Here is a 16455-nt window from a genome sequence, read left to right on the forward strand (position 1 = left end):
AATTAAATGGTGCGCTTTAAAGTATATACACATTTTACAGTCGAATGATACTATGGAAATGATTGTTTCAACTGAATTATAATGACCTTAGTAGGACGTTGCTTTGTTTTTTTATTGAGATGTACAGACTGGATATATCGATCGCTTCCTCCTTCAGTGTTAGTTTCAGCAATGTTATCGATTAATTTTACCTGTGCCCAACTACATATTGATTGCACGTTCTCAGGTGAATCATGTACTTTTCCATGCTATATTAGATCATATCTTTGCAATGAAACCATAACCAGTTTAAGCCAGCTCTTTCGTTTTGTGTGATATTCACAACTATTGCCATTTCTTGAAAATCTGTATAATATCTCACACCAATGCAAACTTATCTCGAGAAAGGTATGAACTAGTATGATACAGCAAATATGGACAGCGATATTTTACGAATTGACAACATATGGATATTAGTAGATCAAAATAATTTAAGCTTTCCGGAAAAGCCAATAACACAGCATTCGTCGAAGATCTTCAGTAACCGATTATAAGCGATAACATTTTTCATTCTTGGGAATAAATTGTATATACACGTTTAGTTTGACATTTTCAGTGCATCGCAATCCAGCACGTGTCTATCAAATCTTGATCATTTTTTAGACAAGAACTCTAACAGATTGCCAGATACCAGTCCAAACATTCGTAGTCCTATAAACATTTTTTGTGACAGTGATAATCAGTGAATTCAGTGGACACAGAGAACTAATTAAAATGAATGGACGATTAGTTTTGATTAATTCTTTAGTCAAATTTTAAATTTAAACTTTTTCCTAACACATATGGATAATTACTTGCATCTTCAGATTCCTGCATAAACTAGAGGATGAGTGAGTATATGACCTTTTTCAAGTTGAACAAAACGTGTACTATCAACTTGTAAGAAGACTACACACACACACACACACACACACACACACACACACACACCTTATTTTGAAAATATACGTATCTATATTGAATGCAAGTATATATATATATATATATATATATATATATATATATATATATATATATATATATATATATATATATATATATATATTCCTTTCTCAGACAAACGTTTGTGTTTGAGACAATGAATATTTTGAAGCATGAATAACTCCACGTGTACTAATATTTTTTGTAGTTCTCATGTAACTATTACATCCACGATTTCAATAGAATTGTATTCAGGTGGTCTGTGTTTGAACTCATTTGAGCATTATATCTATGAAAGAAGCTACAGTCGTGCTCTGAGCTTTACATGTAAGTGATGTTCTCCTGCAAGGTCGTGTCTGATAACATTGAAATCGTCGTATTAGTATATACTTAATCTTGCATCTTAATGCTGCATTCGTTGCTGCTGTTCAATCCGTATTTATGTTCTACACGCCCATTATATCATCTGGTCTGGATCTCCTTCTACCACATGCATATACTAAATTTTGGAAGTTAAGGCTGATAAAAACGGCATTAACATTTCTTCTTCTCTATTTGAATAGTCATTCTTCTTTAATTTGTGAACGAAAGATATGATTGTAATTTTTGTAATTAATCAAATAATTATGTAAACGTCAGACCCTTACCTTAATCAATTAATTACAAAAACTTCGGTCCATAATTTTGTAGACTATTGTGGTTTAAACTCATTATATAATTCATTTCAAAAATCTTAGAAAAGGTTGTTCTATCCCAGCTTGTATCTCATCTAAATTCAAACAGTCTTTTTAGCAATGTACAATCTGCATATCGCCCTTGCCACAATACCAATACCGAAACTACTCTTCTAAAGGTAGTTAATGACATTCTGTCTGCGTTGGATAGCGGAAAAATTACAGTCCTCACCCTCCTTGATTTGTCTGCAGCATTGGACACAATAGACCATGATATAATACTTCACCGTCTCCAGCATGTATTTGGCATTCATGATACAGCCTTACTGTGGTTCAAGTCCTACTTGGTCAACAGGACACAAATTGTATCTGCAAATGGAATACACCCCAGCCCAGTTGATCTTTGTTGTGGTGTTCCACATGGGTCTGTTTTTGGACCTTTTCTCTTCATTCTGTAGACTCATTCGCTCTCAAGTGTCATAGATCATCATTCAGTGTCTCACCAATTGTACGCTGATGACATCAAAATATACAAATCTAGCCACCCAACTGAAGTTGATACTACCATCCAAGGTGTAGAGAGGTGCATTTCTGATGTGAAATCATGGATGACTTGTAACAAGCTGCAGATGAATGATGAAAAAGCTGAGGCCATTCTGATCACAACACAGACATTCTCATTCACAGCCTTTACCTCAAACAATAAATATCAGCAACGCCAACATTAAATTCACACAATCAGTACGAAACCTAGGTGTTACTCTGGACAGTACTCTCACATTGCACCAACATGTCATGAACATATGCAAGGCTGCATATCTTGAGCTGAGACGCTTCAGCTCAATTCGCAAATATCTTTCAGTTGATTCCACTAAAACACTTGTGTATTCATTAGTACTTTCAAGACTGGACTAATGTAATTCATTTCTGTCTGGTTCATCTCAATATCTACTCCAGAAACTTCAAAAAGTTCAAAACACAGCTGCTCGGATCATACTTAGAGTACCACGGTCAGAGCTCACCTCCCCGCTGCTCTGTGTCCTACTCTGGCTATCCATTCGATCCATAATCAAACACAAAATTTGTTCTCTGTGCTACATTTCACTGTCGGACTCTAGTCCAACATACCTATCTGACCTCACCCATGTGTACACACCAGCAAGATACTTACGCTCCTCTTCTGACAATCGTATACTCATTATTCCAAATATGAAAACAAAGTCATATGGACAGCGTTCTTTTGCATACCAGGGCCCAGCAACGTGGAATGAATTGCCCACTGAACTTAGACACAAAGACACAGTGATCACATTCAAGAAGGCTCTCAAAACTCACTTATTTCGACTGCAAGAACAAACTTAAGACCTAATAATGCTTCCTACCTGAAATATTCTCAGCATGTTTTTTTATTTTTTTATTTTTTAATGTTTTTCTAATTTCATGTTGTTTGTTTTTGTAATAATATTATTATGTTTCTTATCTTATATGTGTTGTCTAATGTTGAAAAGCGCTTAGAGCATCTAAAGATTATGCGCTATACAAAGTCCTCATTATTATTATATATATACATATATATCTGTGTTTGTCCATAGTGCAGTTAGAGTGTCTTATCGCAGTAACATTTAATATATGATTGGTCAGTTCCTTCATGTGGTGAATGTGTTGGTGGAGTGGAGGTAACCTCAGTGTTTTTAAATTTAAGTAATTTCTATCCAGTGTGTTTTAACTAATGATGTTGCCAATTTGCTAAATCTATGGGTGAACAAAATTCGAAAGGCAAAACACGTATTTGTCCAAGCTTATTGTAATGCATACATTGATACAATCTCTCATTTTATAAATTCTCAGTCACAGAAATGTATCGTCTATGACGATCTACTGAAGGTTTCTTATTTCCTATCACATAAAAACGTTGCTCTTTCCACCCACCTGGAACATAGGACGAATGCAGTTTTGTGTATTTATCAGACTTTTACAGGTTTGTTTCAGTTTAAACGCCTATTCCAAAGCCTACATATATGATTTCATGCCAAACGCCAATTCCAACGCCTACAGACATTTGTCAATACTAAAAGTCCATTCTAACGCTTACAGACATTTGTCAATACTAAAAGTCCATTCTAACGCTTAAAGGCGTGTTTTTAATGTCAGATCGCTCATAATGTTTTCACCCATTAACTGTATTTTACATAGTACACTCGAATACTATATACCTTCTACCTTTCTTCGGATTCATATATTTTAATAATTAAAATTTAAATCGGACATAAAGCACCAGCAACATCTACAGAAATAATAATAATAATAATAATAATAATAATAATATGCAGGTTGAAACGTTTTTACGGTCATTAGCTGTGAGAATATTACTGGAAATGAACCAAATTTATGTACAAATTTCGATCATACCGTATTATTATTTCCTTACTTGCCAATGTATCAAATGTAGAGCCCCGGTGGCTCTTTGGTTAGGGTGTTGGACTGGCGACAAAAAGGTTGAGATTTTGTATCCTATCATCGAACCAGCTAGGACTGGCTGCTGTGGTTTGTCCCTGTGTAAGGCACTTAACCCATTTACCTCGGCACTACAAAACCGTCATGTGTCGTTTGGCAGAACGTTAGACATATAATCACGAATAATGAAACTTGACCAGATGATATTAAATGTCACCAGTTTGTAGCAAGCAATGGTGGAACATTTTCAGTTCTTGTTTATATTGTTAGTTATTCTTGTTATTATAACGACCTCCCATTATTATTACTGTAAAAATATATTGTTATTATTATTTCAAAGAAACAACAAGCATCTGAAACGAAGCGTTGAACTGAAATATAATGAAGAATCTGTGTTGTAAAACGAACAGGAGTCATTCCAGCAAGTACAAAACTATTGCTGATGTGACTGCCTGAACCGATATATTTCAAAAGAGATCATCACGACATAAAATAACGTGGGATCAAGGCAGCAAGGTACTCCAGTTTATCAATCTGTATTTCTATGTGTCTGACTGTCTTTCCGTCACGTTATCTGTCAGTATGTCGTATGTCTTCTACTGTGGACGCTATCCTATGTTGCTATTCTGTGTTTGTAATCCAAAGATCTGTTTATTTTGTTGTTTTCTCTGTATTTGGATATATATATATATATATATATATATATATATATGCGCATTTAAGGTCTGTCTTTTTCATTCGGTATCTTTTGTACTTTCGTCTTAACCAACATTCTGCTCTAAATGATTAAAAAGACATACTGAAACAGAAATTCGATATTTTGTTTACTTATGTATGTTTTGTACGTGTGAATATTCTTGGTAAAGTTGACATGCAGCATTAAATATCCGTTTAGTTCAATGCTACAGTATATGGCTTCTCAAATTATTGCAAGAAGATATCCGACATAAAGTAGAGGTGGTATATTACGAAATCTATTAGTATAACTCTCATTCGGAAGTGTGTGTGTGTGTGTGTGTGTGTGTGTGTGTGTGTGTGATTTTGGAATTTTAATAAAGCTTTAATATTTTTCAGTCTACCGCTACTATATCTGCATTGGGCAGTGTATATTGTATAGTGTGCCTCAGACATGTAGCATGATGTCCCATCCAGTCACATTATCGCAACGCCATGCCGACAAGTCATGACGCTAACAACTTAATGCTGAACGCCTAGCGAGACAGCTGTCAGTACCATGTTTTATAAGTCTTTGGTATGAATCGGCCGGGGATCGAACCCGCGACGTCCCGCATCCGATGCGGACGCTCTAACCACTATGCCACCGGAGCGGTTATATCCTTATAAGACTGATCAGACGTTCCTACTTCGCAGGATTCAAAAACTTAATAACTGTAACTTTGCAATTTTCCCGGGACATGAAGAGTTGGTCTTGTATCCATAAGTTTAATATGCTGCTAGAAAACGTACAACCATTTAAAGATCAGGAAATCTCTAATCAAATTCGTTTACGATTTGGAACAGGCAATTTTGGCCCATTAACTTTGATGATTGATAAAATACTTCTTGAGCTGATATTGTCTCTAATATTGGGATAGCACGTGCTCACACAATTTTCCAAGAGTACGAAAATGTACGATTATAGTGTCTGGGATTTAAAGAAGGTTGCCCGATCATATTCAAGTAATCCGAATAATGCAGAGCAAGAAAAAGATTTTAATTTTTTTCAGATTGCAATGTCGGGCACTACTACTCTAAAACACTGTGTCAAGTTGTTCATTGCTGGAAAGTTGTTGAAAATTATATGAAGTGAAGCAACTTGCGAAGGCAACAGTTGCCTTAGTACATAAATATGGACCAAACTCATTGATTTTCTTACAAAGCATATTTGATGTAATATCTGTTAAAAATGTTCAAGCCTGAAAAACCTATGTAATTGATTTTATTTGATCATTTTCATGGAGGCTAACCACTGACAGTTCTTTTCCATAGGGATCAATAACTAATTATATTCGTTTCTGTAACTGTGTTGCGATATTTACACGCTTTACAAATAGTACGTGGGTAATCAGTAAGTCATCGGCGGTTGCTGTGTAAACGCCATACATAATTTATTTTAATGCTATAAATTATGAACATACAGTTGGTACAGTGCCTTTCTGATTCAGGAAACAAATGTTACAGATTTGGAAAACCCAGTTTTTCCAATCAGATATGCTACATATGTGAGTTCTTCAGATGAGTTCATTTAATGGATGTAAATTCCCCTTTAAGTCCATTGCATCAATCATGTATAATTATAATTCATTATTTGTCTCATATTGAATAATTTAGACATATGTCATTCCGCTCGAATTACTTCAACGTAAGTAAAGTAGAAGAGAGTGATCACGGATTTGCATGCCATGTTTGACTTTCGGAGAAACATGACGAAAAATTGGAATCTGATGATCAAACTCTGACAATAATGTAATCTAAGTACTCTTGTTAATTAGAATGAATTATGTATATTGCATGTTTTGGTCATAACATATAGCTAGAAAGCATATTCTAATGACATGTAATGGAACACAACCTTAACCGTTTCTTGTACATATATGAATGATTATATGATTGAAATGAGTGGCCTGAATGTTTTTCAGGTTATGTCCAAAATATAGCAGCTATATGAGGTAACTATTCATGTACGAACTATAATAAAGCTTGGTTTAACAGATTGCTTGTGGTTTTCACCAAGTATAACCTCAACGATAACCGTCTAAAGTAGAATTTAAGAGATATGATTTAAAAAGGATAAAGGAAAAATTTTCTGCTTTTCATCAACTAATATCAGTACTTTGTCATATAGGAAAGCATGTTCTTTTTAATTACGTATTGCAATGCGCTTTTATATATATATATATATATATATATATATATATATATATATATATATATATATATATATATATATATATATATATAAAAGAAAGGTTTTGTAATGACACATCAGCACAATACTGGCTATTCATTACTTATTAAAAGAGTGTAAAAATAAAACGTTCTAAACATACTTTACGTAGAAAAGGGGACAACAGTTCTTTTACAACATTACTTTAGTCTGAATGTCTCTCTACATGATAACTAATGTTGACCATGGCTGATGAAGGCATACATATCTCAGACAACAACTATTTTCAACGTGTTAATTAATGTTGACTATGGCTAATGAAGGCATACATGTCTCAGACCACAGCTATTTTCTACATGATAATTAATGTTGACCATAGCTGATGAACGCATACATATCTCAGACCACAACTATTTTCTACATGATAATTACTGTTGACTATAGCTGTTGGAGACATGCATACCTCAGCACCAAAACTAATTTTCTTCCCTATTATGTATATTTACTATAACTGATTTAACAGTAGGCTATCGATTATATTGATCAATGATGAATTTCCACTGATTAATCATTAGGAACATAACCGCTCCAGTGGCCCAGTAGTTAGAGCGTCCGCCTCGGATGCGCGAGGTCGTGGGTTCGATCCCCAGCCGAGTCATACCAAAGACTTAAAAAAATGGTACTAACAGCTGCGTCGCTTGGCGGTCAGCATTAAGAGGTTAGTGTTAGGACTGGTCGGACTGGTGTCAGGATAATGTGACTGGCTGGGACATCATGCTACATGTCTGCGGCATGATGTCCCAGTGCTAGACATCACTATAAACTGCCACACTGCAGACATCGTAGTGGTATGACTGAAAATTTTTTAAAGCTACGGTAAAAATCCAAATCACACACACACACACACACACACACTCATTAAGAACATAAGCAAACAGTGAGAAAAATATTAATAACCATAAATGAAATAAACCTGGTACAAAATTTCAAATCAAAATTATTTCTGCTCTCTCTCTCTCTCTCTCTCTCTCTCTCACACACACACACACACACACACACACACACACACAAACACACACACATAAACACACACATATGCATAAGGGGCTAACTACGGAGGAATCACAGGAGTGAAAGAGAAAAAAATGTTTGCTTGATCAAACCGTTAAAACTGAACTTACACCAAGTAATCTAAAAGAACCTGGGTGATCGTCACGGTATGTGGCCACGTTTCATGGGAGTTGTCCTACAGTGTTCCTAACATCAATGATGCAAAGTGAAATAAATCCTTTCTTGTTTAGGAAACACGCACGTACTGTAATCCATTTAATGCTTGTTTGTTTCTTTATCTTTTCTTTCTTAACCCTATAATGTGGTTATAAAATTCAAATGTGCAACTCCCCACCTACTTAATCTCCCACTGTTGGTTGGTCGAATCGACCAACAGAGAAACACAGGGATATATAATAACAAGAGTCCCCTTCTGATAATTCTTCCAAACCCTAAAACCACATCTCTCTCTCTCTCTCTCTCTCTCTCTCTCTCTCTCTCTCTCTGGACAATCGTAGCGCTTTACTGGTGAAATTTCTCGAATAAATGTGCAAAACGGATTTTCGCTTGTGTCATGCGACGATGTCTCTGGACTATGAATAATGGTAGACATTACAATCAAACCGACCAATGACTATATTATATATATATATATATATATATATATATATATATATATATATATATAGAGAGAGAGAGAGAGAGAGAGAGAGAGAGAGAGAGAGAGAGAGAGAGAGAGAGAGATAGAGACAGAGAGAGAGAGAGACAGAGACAGAGACAGAGAGAGAGACAGAGACAGACAGACAGACAGACAAGACAGGAGAGCTAGTTGTTCTTTCTCAACGTGTGCATAATTAATTATCATTTCAGATTGAATGCAACTGCAGTAATCCACAAGATCACACTCCAACTATTTTCCAGATACATTCAATGGAATTAGCAGTGGGCTCACCTTGGAGGTCTGAAGTGTCTTCATTGGTGTATGGCGCCCTGGAGGAGATGTTTCATAGTGGAAGGCATACAGATACAGAAATCATAGTACAGAGCAAATCCTTCCGCTGTCACAAAGTAGTGCTTGCAACAGTGTCTGAATATTTTGACGCAATGTTTTCCTCGGGTATGCGCGAATGCTTTAATGGCGTTGTGAATCTTCAGGGTATAGAATGCTCAACGTTTGAAACTATTTTGGATTTTATATACTCAGGAAGGGAATCTATCGATACAAATAATGCAGAAAACTTGCTAAAGGCATCATCCATGTATCGAATTAAGCTTTTGCGCGAGAAATGTGAAGAGTTTTTGTTAAGACATGTGAGTGCTGAAAATTGCATCGGGGCTTGGAGATTAGCACATGATTACGAATGCCAAACCCTATCAAAGAAAGCATGGGCTTTTATTATGGAGTATTTCATCGAAGTTTCTCAAACAGAAGACTTTAATTATATGCATGCAGCAGACATTATTGCAATGATCAATGACAATGAGCTCAATGTGGCCAGTGAGGAGATCGTTTGCGACGCAGTCTTTAGGTGGTACAACTTTGATCCCGAAAATAGAAAAGACAGTGTACTGAAGCTTTTTGAGTACCTTCGGCTGCCTTTATTGAGTTCCGAATATTTGCTTCACGAAATCGAACCGATGAAGGTCGTGTCCGAAAATCAACGGTGCAGATGTATCGTGAAGGAAGCCATAAGCTACCAGATGTTACCAGCTAGGCGACCTGATTTCAATTCGCCGCGGGTGGCTTTCCGTAACTTCTCCAACATGGAGGAAGTGATTGTTGTTTTGGGTGGCTACAATGACAAAGGCGACAAAATGTTGGATGTCATGGCTTACAGTTTTCTTCAAAAGAAATGGTTTTCCCTTTCTCCTCTTCCAATAAAACTTGGTAGAGAATTTGCTTCTTGTGTATATGGCAATGATATCTACGTGTCTGGGGGTTCATCAAAACCAGATACCCTTCTACAATATCGAGCTGAGAACAATGAGTGGATCGTTTGCCCAGGCATGACACAAGGACGCAGAAGACATGCCATAGTTGCCGTTGGGGAGTCTCTGTTTGTTCTGGGAGGATATGATGACAAAGCTACGGACGAAGCCGAGAAAACCTTAACTTGTGTATTGGAGTATGGTGTCAACACTCGAAGATGGGGAGCAGTTGGGAAACTCGCCGCTCCTGTTCGGTCTATGTCTGCATCCGTCAGCAAAGAAAAGATCTTTGTTTTCGGAGGTATACTAAATGATGAAAAAGAGACACAAATGGTTCAGTGTTTTGACACAAGGCTTCACACGTGCTATCTTGTCGCCGACATGCCATATCCTTGCAAGCTTTGCAAATCCGTTGTTTGTGATAAACGTTTTTTTATTATCTGCACGGACGGAAACATTTTTGAGATGTACGATGACTTGAGATGCGCACGAATTGCCAAAATCAAAGACTTCAATCGGCGAAGATTCGGTGCCATACACTACAAAGGGATGATAATGATATTCGGTGGGGAGTATGCAAGTACCACATATCGCGATATATTTTCCTTCAATGTTGACACAGAGGAAATAACAAGTTTTACTGATGACAATTTTCCGTTTCGTGTTAACTTCGGAGGCCTTAAAATTGTTCTTCATAAGCGATTTTTAATTAAAGAGTTTTCAGTCAAATCTGACTAAGGCTAATGAAGAAAAATGTATTTTCACACAGAACTAGATATGTCTTAAAATTTGCGGTTTATCTATTGCTAATAACGCATAATTCATGTGTTACTGAGCCTAGTTAAACATTAATTTTTTTCGCAGGTGGGTGACCTTGTCGGAGGGTGGATGGGTGTGGTGAGGTAAGGAGACTATGAAATTATAAATATAGCAACCAAATCAAACCATGTACTAAACCGTGTTGCTTTAGAGAGACATTGTTTGCAAATTCTGTCCACACGCTGGGCATTCTCTGATTGATGATACATCGGAAGTGAATCATTTCCGAGAAGCGTAAGTATCAACTCAAAGAAAATCGCAGATTCCATGCTATTTGTCACACATATGATGGATGTGAAACATGTCTTGTATTTGACATCAGGGAAACCTGGGCTTTTAACATGCATTTGACAACCCTTGTTTATGGAACCCTCAACTTTACATAAAGTATCTGTTTATACCAAAATATTTGCTTATTCCAACCAGTTATACCATGAGCTTTGTTTATTCCAATCCTTTGAGAATATGTGCTTGTTTATTCCAGTCCGTGTATGTCAAACTTTCAGCTACAAATAACTTTTGTATATATTGTTGTATTTTATTTTCATTACATAATAGTTGCTTCAACGTCAGTACGAAACTATGGGGTGTCTGTATGTATCTACTATAACTAAAATTTGATCATACCGTGTATGTGTTTCAGAAGTATATCACAGAATGGACGGTATCAAAAATAAAGCAAATATTAAACTCTTTCTGAAAATGATTCATTTTTGTACTTTTATAAAGCGACATTTTAACGTCTTGTTCATCTTCGATGAATATCCTTTTCCCTTTGCTTACCTTTTCACTTTTCGCGTATTCTTCCTTGAGATCATTTCAGATTACTTTTTGTATTTTAAGCTGTATATATGCATATATTTTGTGTATGCAAACCATGCAATGTGTTTTTATTGTTATCCTTTGTCCTACTTGATTTCCTTTGCAATTAAAATAATTCAACCAGTCCATACATATATGTATGTTTTCATTTGCATTGCTTTTTTAACACATTCATCTCTTCATAGGCAAAGAATATTTTATAAACATATCAGGACAAAATGTTTTCTATGTAAAACAGCTTTATTGTTTCATGCAATTTTGTCTCATTTTTTTTTTAAATTTGACTTTATTTTACTTTTGTGAGGTGAGGAAATGAAATTATGAGCATGATACGAAGGTTGGTCATTATAATGATGTTAATGGGAGCCATAGATTGTACTGAGTAATGAGTTAACTTGTCTTATATTGAAGTAACCTCAATATCAGAAGCAAAGTAATCCAAAGTGTGACGAAACTGTGTACGTTTTAGGTTTATATAGTATATCCGGAATAAAAGGCACTCAGGTTTACTTTCTGCATACAGTTTTACCGGAAGAGTAGTTTACTTAAATCTTACATTATTTCAATGTAGTGAGTTCGGTTCACTCCATGCTGCACGAGCAAAGTGCTTACGATGAGAAAACCGCGATACCTTGAGTTCAATGGCTGTATATTGCACCATAGCTAGGGTACATATAGACTCCTGGTATTATCCTAACTTTACGACCTGAAAACTCTTGTCAGTAAACGGTCCACTTAACGAAGCAAATCTCCAGCTGTGTCGGTACGTGAATTATAAAATTGTATTCTGTCCTGTCCGTAATATATAACATAATTGTTTTATTGTTATAATATTTAATCTGAATCTTAAATAGTTCGACTCTCGTCACATAATGCAATTGTTATTAGCTAGTCTGTATTCAAGTTCACCTTTATAGAACTGAAATGAGAAATTGTATTCACATACAATGTTGCATGTATTATAGGATGAGAGAATGTTACTTAAATTCTGTAAGATTCTCGTCAGATACAGGTTCACATATGAAATTAATTATTGCGATAATCTTGTACAGAAGCACCAAGGAAATGAGTTTCTATGAAATAATCGACTCAGCATATGTGCATGCATCACGTACCAAGAACACGACGTGTCTTTGAACACGACGGTGGAGAAAATCCTCACCGGTACCGTGAAAAATTGTAGAGATGGGGCAAACTTGAAATGTGTGCGTAGGGACGAGCCTATATACGGGCAATTTACCTCATTAGTGTGGAAAACGTTTTTTTCAACTTGTAGATGCCCAGAAATGCAGGTCCTGGAGGTCAGTGTCTAGAAGTCATAGCGATTTTGTCCAAATATCTAGACGTATTTACAGACAGACCAGGCCATCCTGGATCGGTACAACATGAGATAAACGTGAGCACATAGGAGCCAAAAATAATTCAATGATATCATATAACCATTAATGCACGGGAGACAATCAACGAAGAAGTGGAGAAAATGTTATATCCAGGGGTCATCGAACCTAGTTCCCCGTATTTGTCCCCCGCAGTATTAGCTAGAAAGAAAATCGGAATACACAGTTTATGAATTTACTTTAGAGAACTGAACAAAATCAGAGGCCAGTGCGAAACCGATTCCAGATATGTTGTTGTTGTTGTTGTTCTAGGATTTAACGTCATTTTTCAGCACAAGATAGGCTATACATGGCGGCCAGTATAACTGGTGGAGGAAGAACCCTGGAAAACCCAGGGAAGAACCACCGACCCACGAGAAGCTACTGACAGGCTTTCCCACGTACCCACGCTAGCCGAGCCTTGGATTCAAACCCACGCAGACAGAGGTGAGATGGCAGTGATCAGGAACGGTGAGCGCTTTAGACCACTCGGCTGCTCGGGTCCCCGATTCCAGATATGGAGGGCTCGTTTCCAAAATTAGCAGACCACCAATACAAGCATTAGATCTTACCAAGGATATTAGCAGACGCCATTCGATATGTCAGCACGTTAATGGCATTGGCGACTCCTAATATCTTTACCAGTTTAAGGTCATATTTTGGTTTGGTCTACGCCGGTGCGTCATGATTAGTCTTATGAGCAAATTGTTGAAAGGTATGGAGAACTTTGACAGTCTCGTACACGAAATTTTCGTACATCCGCGTACATGGAACAGCAGAAACGGGTTGATCAACACCCTCAAAAATACTGGCCAAGACGTTTTCTGGAGTGGGACCATAATCAGTGCTTCATTTCAGAATCCGAGGCTAACAAAATGCTATTTTCAGCCAAGTAATGTTGACTCATTAATTATGCAAAGGCAAATCCAAGGTTTGTATATACGCCTGGTTACTAACCATGAAGGGGGCAGACCGAAATGGCGATGACGTTGAAAGGGACCCCCCTCATCAAGGCCCCATTTTGCAAAACGCGTGATAAAAACATCTTTTTAATGTCAATGGCCCAACTCTGGCCAAAAGAAGTAATTTTTTAAAATACCTTTCTTGGGATTTTCGTGCTTCTTCTTCTTTGTGCCAGTTTAGTTTATTGCCAATTTATGGGGCCGATTCATGGGGCACCCTTCAAACTTTGCCAGTTTATGCCATTGCTTTTTCCACCTTCATTGGGGCCGTTCATGGGGTACCCTTCTATGAGGATTGTCATTTTATTTTGGCTATATTATTTCTTGGCTTTTCCATGTATTTCTGGCTATATTAATTTCTAGCCATTTTTGTGCTATTTACCCTTGCTGTCTATGGTTATGATGAGAGGGGGACGCTTTTCCCTTCAATTCATATCGTCACACCCCAAAGTGAATTTCTAGATCCGAAACGAAATGCTAGAAATTCAGAAAGTTGTCCAAGAATTCTTCCGCGCATGGCTTTAAGGTCAACAGGGTATGTACTGATCAATGATTACTTTTTGTACAACCGCCCCCAGGTGAGATCCGCTGGTGCAAAAGCAGCACGAACACGTTGCTTGATGTGGTGCAAATTGTTCGCGAATTATGTGTGATCTGTACGTTTTCCAGTTGACTTTCGAGCGCTTGGGGCGCAGCCCCCACCCTCCACCCCCACTTATAATAACTTTTTTGTAACCCGCCGACAAATGCGCCTGGCACGGGGTTTGAACTCACGAAGATTCACAATCGACATGTGAACCAGACGACGTTACCACTAGATTACTGCGAGTTCGATGGATATCTGTGAAAACTTAGTACACAAAGAAATACCTGCTGACGATAAATCAATAACATTATCTGCGGACTACAGATAATGTATAACCACTCCTGTATTTGATAATCTTCTGCTGAAATAAAATATATAAGCGGTGTTATTCACAAAAAAGTCAATAATATCTGACTAACCCCAGTTCCGTCATGTATGTTTGTACTCAGTCGGCAAAGTGCTTTTGGTGACATGTTACATTTACGTGTCACCAGCAATGGTATTTATAGAAAAATCAATAACCTAAGCAGTGGAATACATATAATTTATAACTAAGTGTATTTCTAAGTCAAAATATACGTTTCTATTACTTATTCATCACTAATGTGTAATTTTGTATCATTCACACAACATGTTAGTTGCTGACATATAGATATTATAACTATCCACCTGACCACACCTGTTCCGCCGTACAGGCATAATTTGTGTATAGTCTGCCAGGCGTGTGTTTTGTAATGTGAACCGTTAGTTATTTGTACCTGTTACTGATCGCATGACTGGTTACATTTATATACTTACAGACTTATGAAGTGTAATTAAATTGTTGTAGTTGTATAATAAATGGGTGTTTCTCATCAACTAATTTAGCTAGAGAAAGATTTAATGCTATTAAGATATATCTTTCAGTCGTAATTCAGTCAAACGGCAGCTGCAATAACGTCAGTAAGCTCATGTTGAATTAACAGAGGGTACAGAACAGTTATGTAAACCAACTTTCGAACCAACCAAGCAAATTGTCACAGAAACTAAAGCAATACAGAAAACTCTTGGGACATTACCCGCTAATATTGCAGGCCGTCTTCCACCCCCTCACCACACAAAGTTCAACCCACTCAACCACCAGAGGTTCGATCACCACCACAAAAAGATGAAACCAGGATAATAGATAAATTCACCACAAAGGATAATAAAACCATCAGGAATCCAGAGCAAGCAGTTAATATTGCATTATTTGGGTGGTATGAAAAAGAAAAATATATAAACCCGAACAAGGAAGTACTATAGAAGCTGACAATTGGATTAGGAATGTTATCGCGTTCATCACAATATTTAGAGAATCAAAACTTCTGATGATTAAAGAGAGTTTAAAATCTTTAACCGCGCAGTACAGAATGGCACTGTAAAAATGGAAGAGAAAATCGGAGGCAAAAATTGCAGAAATTCAGAGTCAACCTGAAAAATTAAAAGAAGAGAGGAAAAAAATCATGTGTATAAACTAAATCCGAAAAAGTGGAAAGAAAGGGTTACGTAGTCAAATGAGCCATAGCAGCGCGCCGAAACCACAACCTGACGAACGAACTGAAGGAGCAGCCGGAAGTGGCCTTGCCACTCGCGATCGAATTCGCAAAACACAAAGCTCGCCTATGATTCAACATAAACTTTGTCAAAATAACATCCTTGCTTATGTTGACCGGCTAGAAATTCCAGTTGGTGGAAAACGAGCAATTCCCACGAAATCATCAATGAGGCGGCTGATATTTGTCACTGTTTACTTACTGATGGTGTCATCGACATCAGCGTTTATCGGACGTTGATCGGTGTAATTACCGACGATTATTATAGAGACTGATCAGTTAGATCGGCGATAACAAAATAACATGATTAAACACAATGCCCAGCGTGGACTGAAAACGTCATGGTGATAAATTCACGATTA

At 36.9% G+C, this 16455-nt stretch overlaps 1 protein-coding gene across 1 annotated transcript; it reads left to right on the forward strand.

Moving 5' to 3' along the window:
• Positions 1-300: 300 nt before the first annotated feature.
• Positions 301-11715, forward strand: LOC149778340 (kelch-like protein 24a). Its single transcript, XM_089938312.1, has 3 exons — positions 301-869; positions 4429-4604; positions 8896-11715. The coding sequence occupies exon 3, from the start codon at positions 8956-8958 to the stop codon at positions 10690-10692; it is 1737 nt and encodes a 578-aa protein (XP_089794438.1). The 5' UTR covers positions 301-869; positions 4429-4604; positions 8896-8955; the 3' UTR covers positions 10693-11715.
• Positions 11716-16455: the final 4740 nt, after the last annotated feature.

This window comes from Sinohyriopsis cumingii, chromosome 17, assembly GCF_028554795.1.
Source record: "Sinohyriopsis cumingii isolate HCF-2022 chromosome 17, ASM2855479v2, whole genome shotgun sequence".
NCBI classification, from domain to species: Eukaryota; Metazoa; Mollusca; class Bivalvia; order Unionida; family Unionidae; genus Sinohyriopsis; species Sinohyriopsis cumingii.

Coding starts and splice junctions, on each gene's coding strand:
- LOC149778340 (XM_089938312.1), top strand. CDS start 8,956: ATGGAATTAGCAGTGGGCTCACCTTGGAGGTCTGAAGTGTCTTCATTG.